The 20,864-nt window shown below is 34.5% G+C and overlaps 1 protein-coding gene across 1 annotated transcript in view; it reads right to left on the minus strand.

Moving 5' to 3' along the window:
- The window catches only part of CNTLN (centlein), a 168,932-nt gene that overhangs the window by 14,545 nt on the left and 133,523 nt on the right, over positions 1–20,864 (minus strand). Inside the window, 7 exon segments of the mRNA XM_041485556.1 lie at positions 11,543–11,646; positions 11,649–11,727; positions 12,096–12,218; positions 13,812–13,858; positions 13,861–13,937; positions 15,596–15,693; positions 19,088–19,252. Of these exon segments, the coding sequence (XP_041341490.1) occupies positions 11,543–11,646; positions 11,649–11,727; positions 12,096–12,218; positions 13,812–13,858; positions 13,861–13,937; positions 15,596–15,693; positions 19,088–19,252 (693 nt within the window).

The following is a 20,864-nucleotide window of genomic DNA, read 5'->3' on the forward strand; positions in this document are numbered from 1 at the left end:
CCTCAGTTCCTTCACTTGAAAAAAACACACCTTCCAGGCATAACCTTTTTTTTATCAGAAAAGCGACAAGACAAGACACAAAACCAGACCACTACAATGGACTTGTTTTGCTTAGGGCTATAACATGTAGCATTCTGACACAAGGGAAGGAGAAAGCCTCAGGAGGTTGATTTAATTCTTATGATTCTCACAGATCACATGTCATTTTTAGAGACTCAGCAGATGCCCTGTAAGTAAAGATGTAGAGGACATACAGACCAATCTTCACCAAGTTCAATATTCAAACTTCTGTGGCAAAATATTAAAGTAGCAATAACAATATTTTACCGATGTCACACAGGTCACATTTATAAGGTGATGAGTCAGTTTTATTTACCTGTCTACAGTCACAGTTTCTGCTGTGGTTTCAGAATTTATTAATACACATGTTCAAACATGATGTCTCATAGTTTTGTGTACTTGGAGGAATTATGATATTTTATTATCTTTTCCATTAAGAATAAAGTAAACAAACAAGACATTGAATTTGTTAAACTCCCCCAAAATAAAAAATATACATTTAAGAGAATATTAGTGTGATACCTAAAAGCTAGCAGAGATGCAAAGTTTCAAAGGCTAATTCAATAAATATCGGAAAGGAAGAAATACATCCTCTAAAACTAGATATCAGACCAATACATATGATTTAAATTAAACAGTCTTATGTTGATGGGCACTGAGAATAGTGCTCACAGCTTCACAGAGATAAGTGGAAGATGAAAGCACACATGGCCTGGAAGAACTGCCTCACCTAATGACCTGAAAGAATTCCATTATACACAAATATAGAGAAATTGCAGTCTGAATGTAAAAATTAATGCGATACCGCATTTGCATCTGCAACCTGATTCTCCACGATTTCCTGATTTTTCAATTAACACAGGCAAACCTGAACACAGATGAGGATAACAAAGATTCTAATAGGCAAGATTTGAAAGATTCATTTAAGCAATTTAAAATATTATCATTTTCTTCTATCCTAGCAGCAAAAGCTCTCTCCAGTTTTCAGTCCAACATCCTAGCCTAGCCCTGCCTTTTCCATGGCCCTGAGCTATGGATGACAGACTGTGAACTAGAAAAGGTAACATCCCAAACCACACATCTGAAGAAGTGTACACAGATTTGCACGGTATTTCTTTTTCAGCTACTAAAGCTCAACCCATTGTGGCTTTTCTGAAAATTCCTCAAGTCATACAGTATAAAAAGCACCTGATGACTTCAGCATTTGCATACAAAACTTGGCACTTAGTACTGAAGACCCCAAAAACCCAGGTAAAATGCAGTAAGAATAATAAGATACAGTGACAAGAATTAGTAAAACCATGCTGGCTTAAATTGTGCTATTTGTACTTGCCATTAGGGGTGGAAGCCTTCCTTGGCTCGCTCCCCATTTCTCTAAAATACCTCATCCTACACATTCGAGCAAAATACCATTTCTTCTACGTTGAAAACGATTAAAAACAAATGGTTTCTTTATAAGCATACATTTCTGAGTACAAAATTGAGAATGTTCTTCTGACTGCATTTGCTTAACCATCTCCAGGTGCAGAAAACCACAGGGAAGAATATTGAAAATATTTCAACCTGTATTTGACATTATAAGAAAAAGAAATGGAATACATTGTGCTATGTTCTAAAAACCCCTTAATTTATTTACAAATAAATTTACTTACAAATACATAGACAAGTGATTTAAGTCATGGACAGATGGACAGTTTTTTATTTTAGATTGTCTTCAAAACAAGGCACACTTAAGCAAAGATACAGGAATGGACTTACTATGGCCAATTACAATATATGTTATATTTCAGTATAGAATATACCATACATTCTTAATGGTACACTTTGTGTTTTAAAATTCACTGTGTGAATAAAAATTAAGGGGCTTTGTATTACTGGACAGCTTTTTTCTCTTTTTGTTTTCTAATCTTCTCTTGAGAACTGCTTAGCTATCATACTTTAGGCTTAAAAATCTGCTTTTTTTCATTACATTCTTTGTAATACCTTTAAGTAGAATTTATTGCATCAGCTGGACACCCCATTTATAGAACATACAGCAGGTACCTACTAATATGACAGACCTATGGTAATATATAATTTTACAGCTTTACAATTATCTAATCTCTCCTGTACATTAAACTTTAGGACTGTCCAAAATTTGAACTGTAGACCTGAATGTTTTCAGACTGATGCTGGTTGTTAAATATCATCAAACACCCCATAGTTTTCATTGTACTGTTGCTAAATTTTCAGCACAATTACCATGTTTTGTGACCTATAACAGAGAAAAAATAATAGTTTTCTTTATAGCAGGGAATGGGTTGAAATGTGTATAATCAGCATAGGATGACAGGCAGAATATTTCTGTCAAAATATATTGGTTTCTAAAATTCTATTTATGTGGAATGGGCAATAATAATAATTTAAAGTCCTATTTACTTCTGCATTTAAGTACTACCTCATTTATATTAATTTTTTGCCCGCTGTAAATTCTTTGATTTCAACAGAATTTCTTCTGATTTACACAGGTGCTAGCAAAACTACCATCATTCCTTTAAAACTTCATATATTACAGTTATTTACACAGATGGGGGGAAAAAAAGGCACTGACAGAAATTAGAGCTTCACACATGTGTAGCAAGAGATGCCTGGGATCTTAGGGAGTTTATTATCTTGAACAGTTAGGGCAGACAAAGTCAGCACAGTTGTACCAGGTGTAGCAAACAAAGATATTCAGGGCAGACCTGAAATACTGAGGTGAAGCAACACTCCAAAGGTCATATAGCAGGTCAGTGACCAAGATGTGAAGAACACCATGATTTTCTGACACTCAGCTCAGTGTCTAAGCTTACGCTATCTTTCTGCAGAAACACACAAAAAGCCTAAGAACTATAAATCAGATGCTCTGTGTAAGACCACTGCACTGCTGAAACAAAAGTGTCTGAAACCCAACTTAAGAGGTCATCTCTGGCATTACTTAGATTCTTTAAAAAATTCCATAAAACTTACCAACTGTGTTTTCTTAAAATGCTGTAATTTGTTTGGTTTCTTAATGATTCTGTCCTCCTAGAGCTCTTCCTACCTCTCTGTAGCCCTTTTGGCGTGTGCCTTGGGGAATCCCCTTAACTCCCAGCTTCCTAAGTTACTGTGGACACTTCACAAGACCCTGTATGAATGAGTGCTTTATGTTCTCCCTGCTTCACCTCGCTGTCTGAGCAATTTGATTGACATACATTAAACAATTATTTCTACAAGAACTCTTACATAAATCATTACTGGAGACCTTTTTCATCCTTTCCAAGTTTTTCTAGTTTTCTTGTTTTTTTGCCAAAAGGGTTTCTAATCACCTTAAGCTTAGAGCCTTTAGTATGCACTCATATGCCCACCCCTGAAGTCTTCCAGTCATTCCTTTTTCCAGTCAACATTGCTTCTGACTTTTAGACCCCAAATTGGCCATTATCTTTAAACAAAGCATCTTTCTAGGTCCAGCAGAGAATGGAGTAAGAGCTTTAAAAAGAGGTCTCACCAATCCATTTAAAGAAATCCCAGATGGATCTAGACACTTCCAGGAAGTGCAGTACAGAGTTTCCAAGCAGCACCCAGGTGATCCAGCTAATCCTGTTTCAATCTCATTCTCTGCTATACTTATTCTGTTGTGGTTTTTTTTTTTGTGTTTTTTTTTGTTTGTTTGTTTTTTTTGGTTTTTTTTTTTGTTTTTTTTTTTTTGTTTTTTTTGGTTTTTTTTTTTGTTTTTTTTTTTTTTTTTTTTTTTTTTTTTTTTTTTTTTTTTTTTTTTTTTGTTTTTTTTTTTTTTGTTTTTGGTTGTTTTTTTTTTTATTGAGGCACAAATGGATATTTTTTGCAGATTAGTGGAATGTGTTCAAGTTTGTTGGATCTGTTCACAGGCTATCTACAATTATAGAGTCACAGTCTGTGAAAATGGCTCTCTTGCACTCTAAGAATGAAAATAGCACCATTATCAACAAAATCACCTGTGTTATGTCAGATATGCATCTAAACTTTGCATGAGATATACATGCACAGCTACAAAAAACTGACATAGCTTACAACTTGGTGACATAGTTGAATTATCTAAGTCAACATCCCTAAGTTCTTAATACAGAATTAGATAAAAAGTAGGATTTATAAACATTCAGTATATTTTAAGCTGCATCTATTATGGTCATTATCACAGTCAAAAACCAAAGTGAAGTGCTATACTTCTAAGTCTAAAAAGCAAATAAAAAGCAGAGTATAGAAATGCATTTCAACATCTTCCTCTTTATTCTTCCATGCTATTTATCAAAATTTTTTCCATTAAGACATCTACAGTATATGCTGTTCCTGGCACACTGTATGTATCACCAACCATATGCCTCCTGTAAACCGTAAGAATTCAGCCATTCACTTAATTCATTAAAATTCACAGGGCCTATTATTCTGTTTACAGTCTAATAGATATTCACTGTCACTATTCAGGCCTCTGATTCAATTTGCTTAAATCCCAGATGCAGAGTAATCCTGATGGAGATTAGCTTAATTTATCACCAATTTCTTCTCAGAACCAAGAAAGGTTGATATTTCATAATAAAAGCTGTGTTTCTACTTTTTTCCCTGAAGTAGCATGCACAATGAAGAAGAAGCAATAAATGCCTAATTTTTTTAATGGTGAGATTTTCCCAGTTACACAAATTTTGCTTTTCATATCGGACACCATCTTTTAAGGTTTGTATTCTACAGGTAAGAATACTGATTCTTATTATAGTGGAACATATTCCTGGAATCAAATATTATGCTGATTCTGACTGAACACAGATTGGCAGACTTATCATGTACTCCACACAATACAAAATAATCACTCTGGGTATACTTTTCTAGGTGAAGTGTTGACAGTTTGGAGTGTAATAAATGAAATATACTTATCTTTTGGCTCTCAAGTGTTCTCAGGGGGGGAAATCTTCTAGCAACTTGAAGTCATATTAAAGATGTCCACTTCCAAATCAAAACTGACAGTGCTGATTTATGTGATAATATCTGCTTTTGTTTGCAAAATGTCCCAGTGACTCACTGAAGAAATTTTTGTTTGGTCAAATAACACTTCCACATTGGCACAGTTTAGATACAATTGCATAAAAATTTCATAATAAACCAGTTTTCATCTGTACAGCATACCACACTCCTATTTCCACAAAAAGTTAGTCTGTTTTTGCCAATTATTGAGTTTTACAGTTGCCCATTATGTGTTTCTTTTTTCAGATAAAGAAACAAATGATCATTCTTTATCTGATCTTGGTACCCATCTGAAAAATTACATTCTGTACATCCTGAGCCTGAAGACGTTGGAGCACTAGTACTGCCAGGAAAACTGAATCCACAGGGTTTGAGAATATATTCAGCAACAGCAAAGTTCTATGAAGAACATCTCTTGCTGTCTCACTGTAACTGGAGAATCTGAGAGCTGCCTGCAAGGATTTCCTTCTATCTGAAGAACTGGCTTTGTGACTGAAAGACTGTAGCAATGTACTTGTGATGCTCTCATGCTGTAAACCTGATAAAAACCATCTGAATATTTCACAAATATTTGTGCCTTCCAACCTGATTAGTTATGCCTAATATTTTTGAAGTTCTGTTTATAGATAAAGAGCAAATAGGACATGATCTCTATACAGCCATCCTGAGAAGAACATATTACCTAGCAATGCTCTATTTTGAACCAATTCAGAAGAGTTCAAGAGAAAAACACAAGGATAGTAAATAACCGGTATCTGATAACTAACAGGATTTTTTAATATGACTAGTCATTAATTACCAACTGTTTGCAACAGGAAAAAGTTTTATGTAGCATTCTCAGTTAGCACTGCCACTAAGGGCCAGTCCAGCATCTCCAGCCTGCAACTATGTAAACCTGTCCCTCTTCTGACCTCCTGTGGTACACAAAAGCTGGTGGTGTGGGTTTTTAGAAGGTTAATTGAATTCTCATGAACTAGCTCAAAATCGACCCAGATAATGTCTATGATGACATTTCAAAAACGGAGTAGGGAGGAAGTTGCGTAAGGGCAGAAATGAGGAGCGAGGCTCACTCAAGGGTGTAACTTTTCAACAGAAGCACTAACCTAAACCTGTATTTTGATCTGAAGCCCAAGTCAGCAGTGAGGAAATATGCCATAGCAAAACTTATGTCAGTATTCAAGATAAACTTCAGAAAGATAATAGAGACCGATATATATCAGGACATAAAGTAAACTGACTGAATGGCAAGTAACTGGCAGAACACCACTTGGCCAAGCTGAGGAGAAGTAAGTCCTCTGACACACGTGGCTGGTGAACATAGATGTATGTCAAACAAGAGAGTGAGGGGGAAGTGCACCTAGCTTAAGCCCAGCTCTGAGTAGCCAAAATGAGGGCAGCTGTCTTAAGAGGGTGAGTGTTAGATCCCAACTTAGATCCATTAAGCTTGCCAAGTGAACTGCCATGGGTCTTGATTTTGGCAGTCAGTTTTATCAGATGGTTGTACTGCAGACCTATCAAGAACAATGCCAGAACACACCAGATGTGCTCTGTGCTGCAGAGGGTATCCTCAGCGGAAGGCACACAAGTCCCAAATGACAGAGGTAGTATGGAAGTAAGAAGTGCACTCAACTGATTTCAAAGCATTCAGCTGCCATCACCTATTTATTACCACCACAGCTGAATATAGATGCCTTATCAAAACAATCCTTCTCAAGGTCAGAAAAGTTCTGATATTCTCATGCTCAGACAGGCATCATCACCGCAGATTAAAATGAGTTTTGCTGGTGTACAAGTTGAATGGGACAGACGACATTGCTGAGTCTTGGCTTACAAAAGCCTCTAAGAGAAACATACAGTCAGTCAAAGTCTAGAGGAGAATAAAAAAATAGAACATGCTGGAAAACAGAATTCATGCAGGCATTTGGACAGTTTCGTAATAAACTAGTATGTTCTACTACATTTTCAATAGAAATCCAGTCAAGCAGTCTAATAGCAATTTTTTAACTTCATCCAATGGCTGTTTTCTGCATGAGGTCTCTCAAGTACTACAAACACGCAACAAAGAACATTTTGCTCTGGTTGCTGTGCTTCACATAACTGGCAGATCCACCTGAGGATCTGACAGTACACGTTATAGAAAATCCTGAGCAATGGTACACCATAAAAATTGAATGCATGATTCAAAGAGAATTTATGGTGCTGAAGGGAGCAGGGTGTGATAAAGACATGAGCTCTAGAAAACGCACCTGAAGTACTTTCAGAGCCACCTGATCCCTCTTCCAGTTAGTTTGCATTTATAAATATAATAAATTGGCTTTATTCGGCATAGTTGATATATTGACAGCTCTACTTTCATTATTAATTCTTAGTTTGATACATACTATGGAAAAATTTTATCAGGATATGAATTTTGTGAAAATGTTTAATAATCAAATTTAGTTCTGGTCATTACTGGAACTCTAAAAAACACCTACATTTTATGATTTATTCTTCAGATCTACTGCATGAGCTGTTTTAAATCTATTTAAATTTAACATACTATTGATACTATTTTAATTAATACATAGGCTATTTTTTTATCTCAGTAGTAGGTCAGACATCCTAATAAAAAGGTATATTAAAACAAATAGTAACTTTTATCAACTGACTTGTACTACTCTCCAGAAAAAAACCAGATTTACTCAATACAGGCCACTTTTCATAACGATACTCTAACAAGTATAACTATACTCCCATGCTTTAATACTTTAACAAGTGAATTTCTTATCAGTATTTTATTCAGAAATGAGTCAGATTAATGAACATAAAATACTGCCTTTCCTGAATATTGACTCAATATTATCATTCTTTCAGACTCTAGGCAGTGTTGTAATATATATGCACTAACTTCAAATATTTATTCAAAATGAGGATCAACAAGAGAAATATTTCTTGACCAGCTCTATGAACTGGTAAGCTATAAAAATTCTCTATCCAAAAATCCTACTTCTTTCTAGAAAATGTTAAAAACTTTCTCTTTGCTACTAATAGATTAAGGATGTTGCAGCATCTTCATAAGACATCAGCCTACTTAATTCCAGAAGTATTCATTTTATCACATTGATTTTATTTATTTCATATTTTTATTCACTCTATCTTTACACAGTTACAGAGTTGTTTTATCTAATAGCAGATTACATCTGCCCTGTAATAGCTACCTTAGTAGCAGAACATTCTTAATTCCTGCCTGTTTACTACTGTTCTTGGCCTTGCTACCCAAAGATTTCCTCTTACTTACTCAGCATCTTATCCATCTTTTATATTCCATTCTTGCTTATATTTTCAGGTTATTATCTAGAATCCATTTTCCACTTTGTTTATGTGGCCTTTTATTTCTAAATATTTTGCTCTCTTTCCTACCAAAATGAAAGGAGATATTTATGAGGAGTTACCATCCAGTTATGAAACAGTGGTTTTTTAGTAACTTAACTGTTACTGTCCACAATTTCTATTCATATTTCCTATTAGCCTCCTATTAGCCTATTAGTTGTTCCTCATAACAACTTTGGACAAATGAACTGCTTTGAATTAACCTATTTCAGGTGCTCTGTCAGTTCCCTCTGAAAGTCATTCTGCACAAAATACCTGATTCCTATCCCACACTTCAACAAAAATGAATCCAATAATCCCTTAAAACATACCGGATACAGCAACCTTTGTTTACAAGCATTCCTTTCAGGATTTTTTGGAAACTATTACTAGATTCTACAATCTAATGGTTTTAGCTCATTGTGTAAATGTCCCAAATTGGGGTGACCACAGCAGTGCAACACTTTATTACATTACATTACAAATATGTGCTCAATTAGTAAGTCATCACATCCTCTACAGTGATCAACTGATGTATATCAGATTTCTACCACAAACCTCTTCCCTATGTTTTGTAACTTATTATCTTGACCCAAACAAATCCAGGATCCTGTGGTTCTGGATTATCAATAACTTTAAAAGCATGTAACGCTGCCTGCTATAAACACTCACACTCTTCTCTGAATTTACCCTGTTCTCCCATTTATAGCTGTAACTAGCAGCAACTTAATTAGCAACTCCAAAATAATTTAATTGTTGTATGTTAAAAAAGAAGTATATAATGTCACAAGACATGGAATGGGTAGAAAAAGTAACTGCCTTCAATTTGAGAACAAGGAGAAAATTACAGTTGCACTCTAAAAACAAGTAAAACTTACGAAGTGATCAGAATAGCAGACAAAGATTAGACAATTTTGTAAACCTGTTTAAGTGATATATATAGGTGAAACTTGATCTCCATATAGAAAAAATTATTTGAATTACTGGAACTGGAGTGAGAATCAAGATCAGGGGACAAAAAACTGACAGCTATCCAGAAGAAAAGAAACAAGGCAGACCAGACTTCAAAAGAAGAGCTGTACTCTTCAACAGGAAGGAATACTGCTATTATTACAGTAAGTATTATCACAATATCTCATTATAACATCAGATACACAAGAGATATTTTAGCAGGATTTACATGATATACTGCACAATTCCACTGGATTGCTAAGGATTTTACTTTTTTTACAGTGGTATATTGCTAATAAAATCTGATTTTAGCACCCAACTTAACAAAGTAGTTTACTTATAGACACTATATTTGTTTTCAAAAAATTGTTCTGCAGAGGAACAGCAGTCAGCAAAATTGTTACTTGAAATATGCATGCATATTCTTTATATTCAGGCAAGAAAATAGGTGGTTGTTGTTGTTGTTGTTGTTATTATTACTATTATTATTATTATTATTATTTAATATTTACATTTTTTCACATCTAGTGTAACCATCAAAGTGCTAATGAATATGATAATTAACAATGAAGCTGTCATCTCATTCAACAAAGAATGAAGTTAAGATAATAGTTGCTAATAGGTGATCCTGCTCACTACTTTTACTTCTGAGAACAGAAGATCTTTTATTTTCTCATTTTCTAATTAATTTAAAAATTTTCATTATGGAACCATGTAAAATATTGATAGCATGATTTTTTTATTTCCTTATTTCTGTAACTTCTACTTTCACTTTATTCAGTGAAAACTCATAGCAGTCTAAATGGAGACTGAATTGCTTCTCTCCGTCATCAGTGACATAGGAGTACTTAATTAAAAATAATAGATAATACATTAGATTAATTCAGGCTTTTCCATATTTAGCCAAAAATAAGCATGCAGCTGTGGAAAAAACACCTATGTCTTCCTCTTAGAGTAAGCATTCAGTATTAGAAGAAAGCATATTTTCTCTCATAAAAATTTATAGTCTGTTCAGGAATAGGCAGCATATTTCTGAACAAATGGGCATAATGATCAGTTTTGTACCTCTTTTTCAACAAGTACATCAAAAGGCAAACAGAAAATATTAATCACTTTAATAATAAACTTTAAAAATAAAGTATCTAATTTTTTAAAGAACAGGCACTTTTTCATGAAAACCAATCATTATTTTCACCTTAGATAAGTTAGCTTATGGATTACTTGAATTTAGGATTCCAAAGCAATATCGAACATCGTTCAGTCTTTTTTTATAAGGAAATTTATATGAACTTAGCAACAGAACTGAACACGGGATGATTTTAGGCAAATGCTAAAGGTCTGAACACTTCCACGTAGAGTGACTTCAAATGCTTTCTTTTTCCAGTGAATCAAAATACCATTACTCTTTACTTTGAATGCTTCAGCCTTCTCAAACATATCTGAAAGCAGCTCACTTCTACAGAAATCCAAGAGCAGTAGAGAAGTAGCTGTTTCATGGGTTAATAAACAATAGCCTACTTTGAAGGTATGAAGTTGGTATACAGCAGTTATATACTACATTAATAAAATCACAAAATATTCTGAATTGGAAGAGACCCGCAAAGATCATCAAAGTCCAACTCATGGCCCTGCCCAGAACTATCCCCAGGTGTCACACCATGTGTCCAAGAGCATTGTTCAAAATTTTCCTGAACTCTACCAGGCTGATGCTGTGACCACTTTCCTGGAAGGAATATAAGGAAACAATATTCTACACCCTGCTCTTAAAACTGCTTTCCATTTTGCAACACAGAGGCCTCCTTATATAGTATTTCTAAAACACGAGGCACATGCATATGGAAAATGCAGTAATTCACAGTAATCAATAGATATGAATTACTGTATTAAATATGCTGGCAATTAATTTGCTGCAAAGTAATCTGATACACAGCTAAGGACTTTCTTTTGGGACCAAGTAAATGTCAGCCATATACAAAAAGATGACCAATAAAAGTCATGGAGGTATTTGAAAGTCTGGGAGAGAGGCAGCGATTCTTTCTCCTTATTCAAACCTGACACCAGAACACTGCAGCAACTACAAACACTGTTCTGGAACAGGGAGTGCATCCAAGCCTTGCTTAATCTTTTACATTTTGCTTTCAATCAAAAGTACCTTCACTCAGGTGAACACTCAAAAGAAAATCAACATTCAAACCTTCACAAATGTCTTGAACTCTTCTACTTTGCCACTGGTGAGCAGCAGCTCCTTCTGTAGAGTCTCCAAAGCCTGTGTACTCTGCTTAGCCAAGCCATGTAGTTTTGAGATGCAGCAGTTACAAGCTCATTCATAGCACATTCACTCTCCATCACTTTTCTCTCTAATTTAGCAATCTTGAGATCCTGAAACTCATCCACAGGGACACAGCAGTGTTATGATAAAAGCTGATGGAGAGGTATGGTAGATTACAAACAAATGAATGAACAACCAACCTCCCACACCATAGGTGACATCACAGAATATTTCACTTGCAACGTACACTATGTAATTTCATGGCAAAAAGTAATTTCATTTTCAGTCATTAACGTCCATGTTTCAGTATGTAAATTTCAGAAGTGTGACTGAATTACATCAGAGAAACAGATTACTATTATTCTGCTATTTTCCCCCTTTCTGTACTGGAAGTTTAAGCTGATGACCTTGCAACTTTTCATTAGAAAGTAAGGCAAGAAAAAGTTCCACAGTGGAGCCATCAAAACTCTAATTATACCCTTTTCTCCAAATCATCTTTAGCTTGGTGATACACCTGCTCATACTGAGACTTCTCTTTCATAGCTACATCAAACCTTTGTTTCATTGAGTCATTGGAAGCTTTTTTGTCTTCAGCCTTCACCTGAAATAATGAAAGGCCAAGAGCATTGACTATCAAGATAGAAAACTTCAAAATTTGAATAAAATCAGAACTAAGCATACCTATATTACATAAAAATATACGATTACATTACTGAAGTATCTTTTTCTGAAATTGCAGACTTTAATACATTTCTACTGTTGATCCAGTAGAGATCAGTTCACACACAATCTTGTTACATAAAATTTTGACTGGCACTAAATATAAAGAAAAGCTCAGAGGTGTTTGTTCCTATATATTTTAGACTCACACTACTTGCAAAAGGGAGTAAACTGCAATTTCCACTAATTTATTTTGTCAGAGATAAAAACATAAATTCAAACTCAGTTGAGATAATAACTGTCTATATGTTAATAGTCTGTAAAGCTTCTTAGATAATTAATATCTAATGCAAACACTGATTGGGGGTAAAATGAAAAAAGCCAATGCTCCTAAAAATCGTTCAGCTTTCCTATACTGCTAATCACAAAGTTTTCCTGACAATATTGAGTAACAGGGAATTTCTTTGATCTTTTGCAGTAGATAATGTAAAATTTATCAATCTGATTTTCCACACGGAATAATCAAAATAATGTATGGAATATAATTCTTTGGAAATGAAATGTTTCAAATACTCAAAGTACAGCACTAAAGCACATTATTCCATATTAAATCTTTTATCCAAAGCCAAAATCAGGTATTTTTTTCATGTCGTACCTTAGCTGCCTTGCTTACTTAATGTTCTCACTTTCTGGCTGTGGATTTCTTAATAACACCTTATCTTTAGCATGGAGGGTTATACATTAGCTCTCTTTGGAGCTGAAAATGCTGTATGACCGACCGCAAGCAGGAATAGTGCTTGTGTCACTCAGCAAGCACTTGCATTCTAGGCAAACAAAAGCAAACTGGCAGGTTGTTTATTTCTATTTTGGGGTAATAAGCTGCATAACCTGACAGACAACCAAACATCATGATCTTTTTCTGGCATTGAAGGCCAAAGTGCAATGCATCAGTTGCATAAGAAATATGCTAAATCATATACAAATTCTCTTACCTTCAGTGAAATCATCCTAAAATTTTGCAGGAGAAAGTAATTTGCTATAGAAGTCAAGCACTACCTACACAGTTAGAAATACTTTAAGCTAAGAAGCGTGAATCATTCATAACACTGTAGTAGAAAATAGATTAACATATTAAAGCATTTAACTACTATAGCCAGGAGAGATGCATGGACTTAATTAGCATATGTCATGTAAAATTGCCCTTGTTTCAGGTCTACTATATTTTATGAACTTACAGTGCATAAAACTAAATCCCACTACTTACAGCACATCCTTGTAACTGTGTGTTCTGAATACTTTAATATTTAATTACACCTACAACAACGATAAATTAAATTGTGCTGAATCCATTCAAGCTATCACCATATACTGATTTCATACAAATTATAGTGGAGGGAATTACACCCTTCAATTAACTATATGTTCTTTGCTTTAAGCAATATATTGATTTAATATGTATAGTGTGTTGAAATAACTTCCGTAAATCCACCAGCTTCTGTTTTTTCGAAAACTAGAAATAGCAAGAAAGAAGTACCTTTCTCTCAAGACTTTCCAATGTTTCATTTGAGGTTTTCTCATTTCTTGATTTGCTTTTAGGCAAGACCTTAAGACTTCTGTCAAATGCCTTTTCATAGTAACATCCCTCTCCAACTCAGAAATTCTGCAGAGGAAGAAGTTGGACTGCATATCACTGCTAGAAAATTTGGTTAATATGCAACTAAAAGGTATGAAGGCAGTAGACAATCTATCACACCTGCAGCACTACAATACTTTCAAAAATGAAAGCTGATGCAGTTCTTGCAATTGGTTCTCAAGTACTAAACCCAGTTTGAGTCTCTTATTAAACAGACCTTTTTAAAATATGCAATATATTTGTGATTTGATTTTTGCTTGTCTGAACTGAAATCACAACAGTGCTGAAACTATTATCAAAAAAAGGGAAAACAAACCTGCTGAGCCCATAGAAGTCAATTAATTAAATTCCTTTGATGTTGCAAACAATCATGCAAACACTATTTTTTGCAAAATTATTTTCAAAAGAAAGTGAAATGGGGAAGACTCCTTTCCTCCAACTGAGTAATACATGGGAAATAGTTAGATAGAAAAAACTCTATCCCTATGTGTCAGATGAGATAAAATGCAAAACCTAGAAATAACATCAGCTTTTGTCAGGAACTTCTTGTAAAATCCCCAAAACTCCCATGTACTAAAAAGTAATCTTTGTTCAATGACAAAATTATGCCTTATAAAATCCTTTCACTATTATAACACAAATTAATATTTTAAATATAAACATAAATACCTAAATATGTCCAGATATCTGGATTTTTTCCAATGAAATCAAAATGAATGGTATTATATTCAGGTATACAACACTTTTAACACAATGTCAATATTGTATTTAAAAAAAAAAAAAACCCAGGAATACTATGCATCTAAAAATTTCTTTGACCTATTTCACCTTTATTCTCTTACTGCTATTTTGGTTATTATATTTTACAGCCTATAAAAAAAGCAAGATCTATTTTATAAAGAAAGAATGCTATCCAATAACTCTTTGAAATTTGAAATCTTATGGTGGAAAAATTCACTTTGAAACAGAAAATAAGCAATCAACAATTTAACCATTTTTAGAGCTCTCTATATTTCAAATGAACTATTTTCAGATAAGCAAACTGCATTCTTTCTTCAATTAAAACATCAGAAGGGTTAGATGAGTTAAAATCTTAGGCAGACAAGAAATTCAGATACACATAGCTTTTTTATAGTTGATATAATAATATAATTGAAGACCAGTATTATATCAATTACAGTAGGTAGAATAAAAAAATCAGTTGCATATTTGACAACTTTTGAATTTCAAAATGAATAACAGACCTGAGTCAATTCAAATAGAAACAAATACAACTGTCCTTTTGAACTTTTTTATGAATATAAGACTAGCTATTTAATCTTATTTAAGCATCTGAACCTTGGCATGTCTCTTAGCCCCTAGGCAAAGAATTACTGAATTTGAAAGACTGTGTTTAACAGTGCTGAGGAATTCATTTCGACTTACATCAAGGATAAAATAGCCTGAGCTCCGACTTAAGGTATTCTTACTGCCATACAGATACTGTAGTTAGCTGCATCAGTTTACAAAAACCGGAATTTAAGCACAAACTGCTCCAGTTTCAAAAACATCCCTGTAACACTGTGCAAGACTGCAATAAAAAGAAGACATCGCTCTCTCAAGAATCGAGGAACAGTTGACGTTGCAGCAATTTCACAGCTGCCACTGGGTGGCACCAGACACAATGGATAGAAGGGGCATCACACTTCGCTTGCAGTTCCTGAATCCATTCTTCTTTTTCCTGGACTTGTTTTTTAAGTGACTTAATGGTGGTCGATTGCTTAGCGATCTCAGTGTTCGAATTCTATATTGAAAAAGATTAAAATATAAATAAAGTAGACCGAATGTCACTGTTGATCACAGTCAACAGTAAAGTTTGAAAAAAATTATCTGAGTAAATTTCCATGTATTTTACGAAGGTTCTTAGAAATTAGCTGGTAAAAAAGGAGTGTTCTTACTTTCTAGAAACACTTCAGCAGAAGTACATTCCTTGGAAAATATGATGAAAATCAGTACATTTCTATTGTTCTAATAATGTGTGGCTACTAGATATTCTCTGGGACACTTGCAAGCACGAATCAGACCGCATTTTCTCTTGCACAGCACGGTCAAAATAAAACGTAACAGAAGAGAAGTAAAACTGGATCTTCACTTGAACTATATTTTTGAATGGTACAGTCCTACAGCACAAGGAGTCTACATCTATACAGTAAGAATGTCCAGTAATTCCTTTCATCTTAAGTATTAAGAAATACAAAACAATTTAGAAGAGTGGTTGCTTTCACATCTCCAGAAATTCAAAGCACAAGACAGAGACATTTCCATTTGTCTGTACTAACACAAATTCTACATTTCACTAACAACCAGGTATGATCCTAATTTTCAGGCATGTGTCATTCCAGTGAAGAACATTTATACAGTTGTTGGCCATTCCTCATCTGTATATAAGAAAAAAAGTGCTTCTATTCCTCCAGGCAATTACACATCATCTACCCAAGATGAAAAAGAAGAAAGAAAGAAAAAGAAAGAAAGAAAAAAAGAAAGAAAGAAAGAAAGAAAGAAAGAAAGAAAGAAAGAAAGAAAGAAAGAAAGAAAGAAAGAAAGAAGGAAAGAAGGAAAGAAGGAAAGAAAGAAAGAAAGAAAGAAAGAAAGAAAGAAAGAAAGAAAGAAAGAAAGAAAGAAAGAAAAAGAAAGAAAGAAAGAAATTTAACTAAGTAGCCATCTTAGTAATCTGAGCACATGCATTGAATGCCATTGCTGAAATGGCACACATACCACATAGAGATATTTCAGAACTTCAAAAGGTGTTGCCAAAAGAGACATGTTAAGCATACCCACAAAATATGTATCTGCCTGTATGTATACAGTTTTAGCCACTGTACTACAGCTTTTTACTCACTATGTATAAACAATAAGCAAACAGATCAGATGCTGTAAACAATGATACTTCAGGAGAATTTCTCTGCTCGGTGCAGACTTGTAATGCCTATTAACATTAATGGGAGTATTGCACATAACTCTGTGCACCTCAAGGGGAGTATATATTCTTGTGTGCATAGTTAGATGTAAAATATTGTTCTTAATAACTTGTCTGCTCTATTTACTATTATTATAATGTGAGGTATAACCAGAAAATTGTTAAAATGATGTATGCTAGCAGAATATTCCTGAGTTTCCTGAGACCTGTTTGTGGAGATTGAGTTCCATTAGCGTAAAGCAGAGCACCCAGTTACGTGGTTTACACACCAGACATGAACTTGAGTACTTAGGTGGGCCTCTGCACACATTCAGAGGCAAAGACATATGCTTATGGCATTTTGCCTCTGAACTCACCACCCACACTTAACACATTTCATACTGTTGGAAAAGATACAAGGAATCATTATTACAATGTAAACAAGCACTGCAAAGATAGTGCTAAAGAAAAAAAAAAATAACCAACAAGGCCAGGTACTTGGACATTTTGAGCTATAAGGAAAGCTTTTGCTGCTTAGACATTCAGATATTCAGAAGAATAACTATGTGTCTCATCTTTAAGTCAGCTAGAAAGCCTGGAACAATAACTGAAAACCCTTTGTCAAATTCTTCAGCTAAAAAATAACTCTCAGGACTTAAACTAGCTTTAAATAAAGTTAAGAATTTCAGAAACTTGATTTAAGTAGTTTTTGAGCTCCTTATATTGAAAACTCTTATCCAGTTCAGAAACCAGTGAATTTACTCTACTACTTAGCATTTGGGGTCACAGACTATCTCCATCCTAAATATAGTTTTGCATACATGATTTATTTTTTCATTAAAAATTTAATATATCTTTAAGAAGGAATTAAAAGTCATGCTAGTATTTTTGATATCAGATTTATATATGCTTGCTAAATATTTCCTCTGCTGCAGAAACAAAAAAAAAACCCTTTGATTTTTCAGCAATTTATTTTGCTGTTCACATTTGACAGACAAATAGAGTAGGCTTCTAGCATGGGTATTACTCTTAGACTATTAAAAAAAAAAATCCCCATTTTTTAATTTTTCCTACCTGAGAGATCAGTTGGCTGCTAGGTTTCTGGTTAATGAAGACACTAATGTAAAAGGTACAACCCTAATTAACAGCAACAGAAGCAGATTATTCAATCCCAAACCTAAAAACAATACTCAAGAAGACAGTGTGTATGGTTTTAAGACCTCTTTCTCATAATTAAAGCAGATCAATTTATGTGCCTCTTCATGGCTACTCCCTGCTGGCCTCATCTCTTTATCAATGTGACCTACCTTTACTAATCCCTGAATTTGGATGTTATGCATCCAGTATGCAATAGCCACGATCTGTAATACCATGATTACCATCAACAGCTAAGAGGTCTGAGCATTGCCCACATCTCATGTGCTAGCACAGCTAATCCAGCATTTAGAGGCAGCTATGTTGACCATGTAACATAGCCTTTTCTCCTAGCTGATCCTTTGGCAGACTTCTTGCTACTGTTGAGTTTCTTCTAGCAGCACGAAGCTGCACCATTTTGACCTTTTCTCTTTCCTCTACTACTTAACAGAAAACAATTGGAAAAAAACCTGAAGACATACTGTTGCAAATATATTTCCTCCAGTGAGAAGAGATGAAGAATTAATATGTTTGAGCCAGGCCACCTGCTGAGAAAACTTTCGGAACAACACGGTCAAGTCTCTGCATCATTCACATGCAACAAAATCACCCGAGACTGAAAAGTGAAATCATCAACCAGTCAGTATTTTCCTACCAGCTAATCTACAAAAATAATAAAAAAGTCTCTCTGAAGACAAAGACAACACTGACACACACACAACACTGCTGCCCCATTAGCTCAAATTCTTTGCTCCACTTTCACAGACAGCTATTGCTTTTCTCTTTAGATTAAGAAAGGAACCAACTGAATTCTCATCAAACTGATTTCACAGCACCTTCCAACAAGATGTACTTAGTCATTGTGCAAAAACCCAGAAAGGCTCCTTGTTTGGCCTATCTGATCTGCAGAAATAGTTTTAGAACTTTTAGTTCTGTCTATGACTACATTTCTACTTACCATCAAAGGCAATCTAACACCTAAGCTGCTAATCATTTGCGATGATATACAAATGTTAGGCGTACGGGAGTATACGTATGTCTGCTTGACCCAGTTATGAACTACTGCTCATACAAATTATCCTCAGCACTAGATAATCTGTTCTGTCACCTTTAGTTTGCACTGCAGCTGTTTCATCTCTAAATCAGTGTTCTTTGAAGGAGCTGGTGTGGCTTCACTCTTGCCAGCAGTTTGAGACAGATGTTCTCTCAACTTTAATTTTCCTTGTAAATCTTCCTTCTCCACTTGCCACTTGGCCAGGCTGGAGGTCAAAATCTGTTTTACAAAGATAATAAACAATCAATTTCATCCTAAAAATATTTCTGCTTGATCATATTAGATGCTTCTCCAGTTCACCATTCAAGAGGAATGAAACTGTACATATTACCTGTAATTACATTGCATAACTGTTGGTTGAATTCTCTAGTACAGGCAAAGATGAAATCTTTGCAGAAAAAAGAAATCTACTGGAAACAAGCAATTATTTTAAGGCAAAATAATTCAATTTCGATTTAATATGTTGCAGTTTTAACTACGACAAACAAAAATTATCATACAAAACTGTAACAGCAGTTACTGTTGAAACATGTTTACCTAGAGCCTCCCTGGAATTCAGCAATTATTTCTACACAGAATATGAAGAAATGGTGTCTCAGGTACCAGTGTGAATAAAGGGTAGTTAGATGTCAAATCTGTTCTAACGGTGACCACTGTAAGCTCATTTGAATTGCTTGTGTTGTTCAGCAGTTGTGCTGACAACTGCTATAAAGTGTACACCCTTCTCTTGGCTTCTGTTCTGATAATTCTAGGGCTTGTAGAGGTTAAAGCAAAGTGGACCAGCTGCACTAAACATCTCCTGGTTGGCTGGTCTTTACCTATGTGTTATTTCATCCCTTTCAGTATATGCACCATAGCCAGAGAACTGCACATTCCATAACCTTGACTCTAGGGCTGAAGTACTTAAGTGGTAAAAGACAAGCTGGAGCAGGACAGGATAACAGATGTTAGTTGTTTATTCCACTGGGTAGGTCTTACCACCCTATACTGCAGCCAAAATGCTTCTCACTTAGCAACATAAATGCTAAGTCCAATTAGCAGACGAGCCTTGTTAGGGATTTAGTTCAAATAAATATCATGCAAACAAACTCTCTAGTCTTGTTGCACTTGACCGACAACCAACAAGACTTATTCAATCTTTGTACCAATATATTTCACATTACTCCTTTCAGAAGTAATGTTTTAAATAATTGTTTTAATTTAAATATTGAATGTTGTTCTGCAAAAAGGGAACAGAAATAATATCCATGCCAGTGATTAACTTTCACAAAACTGCAGTCAGCCGAAAGCCAACAATGGCCTAACAGCTCTCAGCTCCTTACATGGGTTATTAAAATGCTATCTTATTATTCCACATAAGCCTGTAATACAGTAGCTTAACATAAGAAACAATTGTACAAAGTGGTATTGAAATACCTCAAAATGCAAAAAAACCCCTTACTTTGTTAAGAATCCTGATCAGAAGCATGAGAAGATACATGACAGCCTGAAATAACTAAATGTGTGCCTGATTATAAGCTGATGTCAAATGAAATACCCAACCAGAAATCAAAAAAACAAACACAAAAATCCCCCAAAACTCAAAAAACCCACAAAAAACCACCCCTAAAAGCAAACAAAAAAATCCACAAAAGAAGTGAAAGTTAAGTATTCTATTCTCAAGCAGTTTATTATTTAACTTACAAATTAGATTTTATACAGCTTGATATAATCAGGAAAAAATCATACATATGTGTTTATAAAAACATACACTTTCATGACAATAATCTGAAGATCATATATACAGATAAAAGAGAGTCACATTAATTCCCATTATGAATGAGAAAAGAAT

This window comes from Pyrgilauda ruficollis, unplaced genomic scaffold (genome assembly GCF_017590135.1).
Source record: "Pyrgilauda ruficollis isolate IOZ18807 unplaced genomic scaffold, ASM1759013v1 scaffold71, whole genome shotgun sequence".
NCBI classification, from domain to species: domain Eukaryota; kingdom Metazoa; phylum Chordata; class Aves; order Passeriformes; family Passeridae; genus Pyrgilauda; species Pyrgilauda ruficollis.